This window comes from Equus quagga, unplaced genomic scaffold (assembly GCF_021613505.1).
Source record: "Equus quagga isolate Etosha38 unplaced genomic scaffold, UCLA_HA_Equagga_1.0 HiC_scaffold_4321_RagTag, whole genome shotgun sequence".
In the NCBI taxonomy this organism is placed as follows: Eukaryota; Metazoa; Chordata; class Mammalia; order Perissodactyla; family Equidae; genus Equus; species Equus quagga.
The window spans coordinates 690-9173 of NW_025793771.1; the positions used below are offsets into that span (position 1 = coordinate 690).

General features: G+C 40.9%; 1 protein-coding gene and 2 pseudogenes across 1 annotated transcript in view; 2 read left to right on the top strand and 1 right to left on the bottom strand.

Annotated features, from left to right (window-relative positions):
* LOC124232286 (olfactory receptor 6C2-like) overlaps nucleotides 1-904 on the top strand; it is a gene marked incomplete at its 5' end in the record, with an annotated part of 1585 nt that extends 681 nt beyond the window's left edge. The window contains one exon of the mRNA XM_046649245.1: nucleotides 845-904. Coding sequence (XP_046505201.1) covers nucleotides 845-904 — 60 coding nt within the window. The remainder of the gene's footprint in view (nucleotides 1-844) is intronic.
* A 684-nt stretch (nucleotides 905-1588) lies between these two features.
* On the bottom strand, nucleotides 1589-2525 carry LOC124232287 (40S ribosomal protein SA-like; annotated as a pseudogene).
* A 5025-nt stretch (nucleotides 2526-7550) lies between these two features.
* LOC124232284 (olfactory receptor 6C2-like) lies at nucleotides 7551-8484 on the top strand (annotated as a pseudogene).

Consider the following 8484-nt stretch of genomic DNA (forward strand, 5'->3'; position numbering starts at 1 on the left):
TACATTTAAGTCATCAAAAAGTTTACATTTATTTTGGGCTAGCTTTCTTCTAGGGTTCTGGGAAATAGTGTCAGTGACTAGGACCCCCTCTCTGCCCACAGTTAATCAGACCAGGTGATCTTTGGCCTTAAACCCTCGTTCTTTGAAGCATAGGGAGACAATGTAGTGTATTAGAAAGCAGGGACTTTGTCATCATGCAAACATGCGTTCAAGTCTACACTCTACCTCTTTGCAAATATGTGGCCTGAGCATCTAGCTTCTCAGTTTTCAACCACTCGATTTTTCATTCATAAAATGGAGACAGTCATATAACCCACCCATAAGCGTTGTCATAAAGATTATAAGAGACAACATATATAAAGCACTTAGCACAGGATTAGGTCAAAGAAGAGCTCAATCAATACTAGTTACCTAGCTAAACATCAACTATGTTTTATGTAATGTTAGACACTCCCACATTTATCCTACCCCTATCAAATATATAATAACGCATTGAATGGAGAAAATATTCTGTAAAATTTGATTAAGTCAATGAAAAAACAAAAATATTATGCATAAATTACAATTCTGCACTATTTGCATCAACTTTTTTGGGGGGTTGGACAGCAACTAACATTTTAAAAAATAAAATTGTATGTATTTAAAGTATATAACATGATGATTTGATACACATATACATAGTGAAACTATTACTACAGTCAAACGAATTAACGTATCTTTTTCTCACAGTGACCTTTTTCGTGTGTGTGATGAGAGCATCTGAAATCTACTCTCTTAGCAAATTTCCAGTATTCAGTACAGTATCACTAACTACAGTTCATCACGCTGTACATTCGATCTCTAGACTTACTCATCCTACATAACTGCAACTTTGCACCCTTTGACCAACACGAATGGCTTCTAACCTTGAAGCTTAAGTCAAAAGTGAGAAAACCGAACACAAATTCCCTGAATTATTTGTGATGTCTCATATGAAGAATGGTCACCAGAGGGTGATAGGACTTCATCCAAATCTGGCTTCCCTTGGGGAATTCTGAGCCGCTTCTCTCCAGGGTTCAACTGAAATATCCCTACGCATGTGGAGAGAGTCAAGCCTCCTGACTTGTTTTCTGACCCTTATTGTTCTGCACATGACCTATTGTTGCAGCTCCTTGTCTCCAAAGACACTCTTCCCACTGATATATGTTTAAAGCTTTCATATGAAAGAGTTCATTCAAGTTCATTACACTGTGGGTCAATCAGCAACTTTTGAACCTGGGCTCCCAAGGGAATCTTCTGGTTGTTCGGTAGGTTGATCCCTCCACACTTGTTTCAGACTCAATGGATATAACTGTTGCTCTTCTTGTAAATGTAAAATTTAGTGGGAGACCTGTCTTCATGTTCAGAAAGAGTAGACTATCGATTTTCCAAACTAAGGGAGTTCCTGTCAGTTTCTATAGTCTTCCATCTTCTGAGTTAACCAGAATATATGAACATTTTCCCTACTAATAGAGTAGAACAATATATTTGGGATTTGATTTTTAAAAATTTCTTTCTTTATTTTTTTAGTCAACCTTATTTTCTGTCAACCTTATTTCCATTTTAAGAGTTTGTGGAAGAGCAGCTTAAGACCACTCAGTGGTTGTTCCTACCCACTCAGTGGCCTGAGCAGTGGGAGCTGCAGACCAGTCTTCAGTGGCAGGCTGAGCACTCCAGTCTTCAGTAGGGAACTGCTGAATAAGCACAGAGCGCAGCTGCACGCCTTCAGATCAGTCTGCAACCTCAGGTTGAGTAGCAGTGAACTCAGGAGCAGGAGCAGTCCATTCACCCTGAAATTCCTCCTTGGTCACAGCCTTTTCAGCAGCAGCCTGCTCTTCCTTTTCAATCTCTTCAGGATCTCTGTAGAAGTGGAGATCCCAGGTATGACCTCCTATGGGTGCTCACAGGAGATGGTACCCCGCATGCGTAGAACTTTCCGGGCAAGCATCCACCACATCAGACCCACAGACTGAGCTCCCTTATTGTCGCATGGGATGGCAATGTCCACATAGTGCAGAGGAGAGTCTGTGTTACACAGAGCAATGGTGGGCAGGTTAACATAAGACGCCTCTGTGAGAGGCTGGTGGTCAGCCCTGGGATCAGTAATCACCAGAAGTCTTGGTTCCAGAAGGCTGCCTGGATCTGGTTAGTGAAGGTTCTGGGAGTGAAGTGGTCAGCAATAGGAGTGGCTCCAGTGGCAGCAGCAAACTTCAGCACAGCTTGCTGGCCAGTATTCCTGGAGGAGATGACGCTGACATCAGCTGGGTTTTCAATGGCAACAATGGCACGAGCTGCCAGCAGAAGCTTCTCCCAGGTCCTCTTCAAATTTATGATATAGATGCCATCACTTTTCCTTTTGTGGATGTACTGTTCCATCTGGAAGTCAAGGTTGGTGCCACCTAAGCGGGTTCCTGCTGCAAGGAATTTGAGGACATCCTCCTCCTTCATTTGCAGGACATCAAGGGCTCCGGACATTGTGAAAGCTTTCCTTTTAAGTTACAACGGGAATCCAGAACAATGTCGTATGGACCCCTCCCTGGGCAGCACGGAAAGCAAAAATTTCTTAAGAGGAAAAGTGACTGGGAATTAATGGTATCAGTTACCGAGGAGAACTTTCTCACAGAATTTTTATAAGTGCTAGTGTGGGGGTACATACAAAAAAATGTGGTGAAGTCTAACTTACTTGCTTCTAGTCGTCCATTCCTTCCCACCTTTGAGTTACACTAAGAACCTTTGCGGTTAGGGTGCGCTTAGAAGCCATGAAGGACCATCAGAGAGGGCAGTATAATCAAGTTAGTTTTGACATACACGCACCATCTGGAAGCTAATAGAATCAAATCTGGGTACTAAATAACAGTGACAATATTCCAGAAGAGGAATCAACAGATAATTCTGAGATATCACCTTGTTTTATGACATGTAACATGCCTTTGAACAGGACCTTTGAATAATATTCACGGCAGGGAGAAGGGTTAAGAAGAGAAACAGATGATTTATAAAGGATACAGCCATCTATGAAAAGTTCTGATAAAGCTCTTTCTCCTCAGTCGAATGAAAATGTCCCCCCCAGGGTTCTCCACTACACCATCTGAATCTCCAGGCTGAGGATATGACCTTATAGAAGGGGCTTCATATTTTACAACACATTTGTCCCTACGTGTGTAAACACATTAGGCCAGTGGTCAATGAATATGTTAAATTAGGATATTTATATGTTATTGTGCAAGAGTTCATTAATTTCTTATCCAGGTGAGATTGGGATGTAGAGAAAAATTAAATACTGACAGAGAAAAAGTAAAAAGATTTTCAGGGTCCAGAGCATAGTCCAGGATAAAAAGTACTTGGCAAGGTGTTATATGAGGGCACTGGAAGCCTGGATGAAAGTAAGAGATGGAATTAAGAGGCCAGGAGGGAAAGATAGTTGAGGTCCAGAGACTTGACCTCTCGCCTTTAACATTTAGCATCCTATGATCAGTCCCCAAGTGACTCTCTGTTACCTGGGATAGTACCAGCTAGCAGGTAACAGGACTCAGAGGTGGTTGCACATCCCTGTAATGCTGTCTGAAAACCAAGGGAGGGGCTATGCAGCTTGACTGGACACAGTCCATACCTCACTGGGAAGGGAAAAGCCACTTTCCCTACACTCAGGGGAAATACACATCAAGGCTATCTGTGGGAAATATTTTCCAACAACCAAGTGAAAACCATCCTTTCAGAAACTAATTGGAGTCTTCTGGGAGGATCCTGTTCAACATAATGGAAGAAATCAGGAGCCCCGGAGACAGTGAGTACAGATGGAGAAATGTTTAAATAACTATAATGTGATTAATTATAGAGTGTTGAAGAGCCATTGTCTGCCTTCTATTGGCCCTAACTCAGGTGCAGATAGTTAATTGACAGATACACGGTCAGATAGGCCGAGGTGGCATCCTATAAAAGATTGATTATCTACTCAAAAAATAGGGGAAACAAGAGAGGGGGAAGTCAATTATCCATGTCCTCTCTATTGCCCAATCATGAAAAGCTTATACGTGGGTGAAGTAAACAAGCTAAAAGGCGTTACTTTGAAATATTTAAGAATATTAAGAATATGATTGAATTCCATCATCAGAAATGTATTTTTCAGAGCCATCCCTGATGGCCTAGTGGTTGAAGTTCAGTGTGCTCTGCTTCAGCAGCCCGGGTTCAGTTCCCGGGCGTGGAACCACACCACTCGTCTGTCAGTAGCCATGCTATGGCAGTGGCTCACATAGAAGAACTAGAAGGACTTACAGCTAAGAATATGCAACTATGTACCAGGGTTTTGGGGAGGAAAAAAAAACAGAGAGGAAGACTGGCAACAGAAGTGAGCTCAGAACGAATTGTTCTCAGCAGAAAAAAAAAAGAAATGTACTTTTCAATTAAAAACAAAATATGTCCAGAATCAATAGTTCAAAGTTATTGTCAGCTTTTGAATCTTAGTATTGATCCATTTGCTATTTCCACAGTAACAAGAAAGCCATATGGGAGCAATTTTCTGAATAATAAGACAAACTCACTTAAGTGGTCAGACTTTCATATAATAAATTGCTATTTCTGACCCTCGGTCTCTACCATTCTTCCAGAAAATTTAGTAAGTGAGCAATTTACTATATGAAAGCTTAACCACTCAAATGAGTTAGAGAACACATAAGAGTTAGAAAATCTGAAGATCAGAAAAACAGACTCCTGAAATTTTGTTCTGACATTTGTATAGGAAAGAAAATATGTAATTGGGATTCAGGAGGCAAATTCATTCTCCTGCCACTAACAAGACTGCTGCTAATAAGCCAGCTATATATAATAAGTATTATATATGTAATAATAACTTCCAACTATCTGTTTTTAACCTCAAAATTGGGGGATTGAACAAAATGGCCGACCATATCAGCTGCATCTAAGATTGTATCAATCTATTAATAATCTATAGGTAATAGGTAATAATTATATATACACAGGACCAGCATCCACCAAGGCTGAGGTTTTTTTTTTTTTTTTTTTTAAGAAAGAGAGAGGAGAACACAAATAGAGTGTGTGGAAGAGATGGCTAAGCTAGTAGGGTAGTTTGAATGGATACATTCTGAATTGGCACAAGGTTTTGAAAAGTCAGGGCACCACGACAAGCCCCAGAAGAGAATTTGGAGGTTATGTGCTGTTGGGGAGTAAGTTCAAAGAGAGGTGGATGAATTAAGAAATGTTGTCAGCGTGCTATTCTACACATTGCGAAGAGCAAATGACAAACCCTAAGTGGACTTGGAATGAAGAGAACACACAGTGTAATACAGCCGGTACATGATCCATTGATGAATAGACTTGCCAGGGAAGTACTTCTTGTGAGATTCCAGAAGTCTTCATAATATCAAGAGTGAGTAGGAAACTTTATGAGACATGAAGGACAGAGCTACGGTTGCAGCGAGGAAAAGAGGAGAAAGGGAACCAAACTCCTTGACCAAACAGGGAAAGACATCAAGCATTGTGGCAGGAACAACTCCTGTTCAAGGAAAAAAGAAGAAACAGCAAAAATATTCAGCCTTTACTTAGTGCTGATACTGTCTGTAAAACTATGCTAAGGACTTTGTATTTAATCTTATTTAATCCTCTCCCCAATTCAGTGAGGAAGATGATATTAATATCTGTGTCTTATGGGTGATGAAACTGAAGGAAGCAGAATGCTGCACCCTGACCTGACTGACTCCGAAACCCCCACCCTTCAGCACCACCATCTTCAAAATGACCCAGGCAATTGTGCCCTGTTTACCTGGGAATTAACTTTCCAGCAGCCTCAATCAGTGTCCTAGAGGAGAATTATGGGTATGGGAGTCAAGTCAATCCTCTAGCATCTAATTTCCACAAAACAGTTCTCCACAAGAATCGATAATAACGTAAAGTTTATTGTCTGGTTTACCCTTTGGCTCTGGCAAACAGGCCTGGCATCAATCAGGGGACTACTGGTAAAATGATCTTTTTACCTTGCTGACGCCAAAAATAGTCTCAACAAGTTTAGAAAACTCATTGGAGATAAATGACTAAATGGAAACGGGTGAATGATGTCTCGGTTAAAGTGTAATCAGCTGCTTTGTTTTCACATATAAAATACTTGGTCCCATTATTTACTTAACAAATATTTATTTAACTCCTACTGAGTGTCAAACATGTTGCTAGGCAGCGCATTGAGAGCTGTGAACACAAGAAACATGATCCACATCCTCCTGGGCCTTGCAGTCTAGGAAGGGGACAAAGGTTAACAAGTTATAAAGAAAATACGCAATTACAAAGAGTAAAGGAGTGCTGGAAGGAAAGCAGAGTGCAGGACTGAAAACCCCAGGTTCACAGAGGGTTTGCTTTGGAGAATACAGGACCTCCTATCCAAGGAGATCATGATGAGAAAGACCTAAAAAATTACAAAGAATAGATATACGTGAAGCTGGAGGAACTGAAAAAGGTCCCTATAAATGGGACACGCTGAATGAGAGAAAGCGTAGACAAAGCTGAGGTTGGAGAGAGCAGCAGCGGCCAGATCGTGTGGGAATCTGCAGGCTTAAGTAGAGAATTTCAGTTTCATTCCAAGTTCAGAAGGAAGCCATTGAAGGGATTGAAGAAGGGAAAAGACATCATTCTATGTATTTGTTTAAAAGAGCATCTGGTTGTTGTGTAGATGATGCTTTGTTAGTTTTCTCCAGTTTTGAAACTGGAGAGCAGAAAGGCAATAGTTAGTTTAAATGAGCAGGTTTGGCCGTGGAGCTCAGAAAAGGCGGACACTAATAGGAGAAGGCTTAGGATCGTCATGTCTTTCACTACAATGCAGCCAATTACATTCCACTGAAAAATGTTTCATGGTGTTTATGACTAGAAGGATTATCAGCATTAATTCTAAAACTTTGTATATAATAGTAACAACAATAACGTTAGCAAATCCTTATATAATGCTTATTATACGCCAGACAATTTTCCAAGTGGTTTAAATGGATTACTCATTTATTCCTTTTAACAATCCTATGAAATAAGTTCAATTATTCTCCACAGTTTACATATGAAGAGATTGAGACACAAAGATTAATAATTTGCCTAAAATCACGTGCCGAATGAATCATAATTTGAGCCCAGATAATTAAGCTCCAGAGTCCATGCCCCAAACCAACGTGTTATGTTGTCCTGCTGGTGCCATCATATGATGGTGTTTGTCTTATTTTTCTACATGGCTGATATCATCTGAAAGAGGTTCATTCCAAGGTTTTGTTTTTGGGGTTTTCGATTGTTTATTCTACAAGAGTCCTTGTACCACATATTTATCATTAATATAATGATAAGAATGTTTAACACCTGCCTTCCAGCCATGCCATTGTATGAATCTTGGAGGAGCACAAGCCACCAATGCCACCACATTATCAAATAAAATGATATTGGCTTGCCCGGCATTCTCACTCTACTCCCACTTTCAATCCATTTGCACCCTACTCATGTCCAATTTCTACCTTATTTTTACCAACATAACATGCAGAAGTCAGAGGTCAGTGATGAAAAATTACAGCGTCAACAACATCACTCGGCGGGGACTGACAGATGACCCAATCTCCAGATTCCGCTTTTGGTCTTTTTGTTTGTCGCTCATCTGCTGAGTGTGATCGGGAACCTGACCATCACCAGTGTCACCTTTGTAGATTCCCACCTTAACATTCCTATGTGCTTCTTCCTCTGGAATTTCTCCTTTTTAGAAGGCTCTTTTACCACTGTCTGTATTCCCAGATACCTGTATACCCTTGCCAATGGGGACAATACAGTTACCTATAATCCCTGTGCCACTCAGCTATTTTTTCTTATTTTTCTGGGTGTGACTGAGTTTTTTCTCTTGATGGCCCTGTCCCATGACCATTACGTGGCCATCTGCAAGCCCCTGCATTACCTGACCATCATGAACAACAGAGTCTGCATCAAATTCCTTGCTGGTAGTTACGTATAGGCTCTGATTATCATTCTCCCATCGTACACCATGGGCTTTGGCTCGAGTTTTGTGACTCCAATATCATAGGTCACTTTGGCTGTGAGGCTGCTCCCATCCTGAAGATCACCTTCTTGGACACGGAGTTCATAGAGCGGGTTGTCTTGGTCCTGGCTGTGTTGACCCTCTTGTTCACCTCGGTGTGTGTAATTATGTCCTACACGCACATCATCAGGACCATTCTCAGATTTCCGTCTGTGCAGCAAAGGAAAAAAGCTTTTTCTACATGTTCTTCCCATCTAATTGTGGTTTCTATCACTTATGGAAGCTGCGTCTTCATTTATACCAAACCACATGCAAAATAAGGGGTCGCTATGAATAAGATCGTGTCAGTACTGATGGCTTCGGTTGCCCCAGGAATGAATCCCTTCATTTATACTCTGAGGAACAAGCAAGTGATACAAGCTTTCAAAGACATGAACAAAAGGGTTGCATCTATCCCAAAGAGCTAA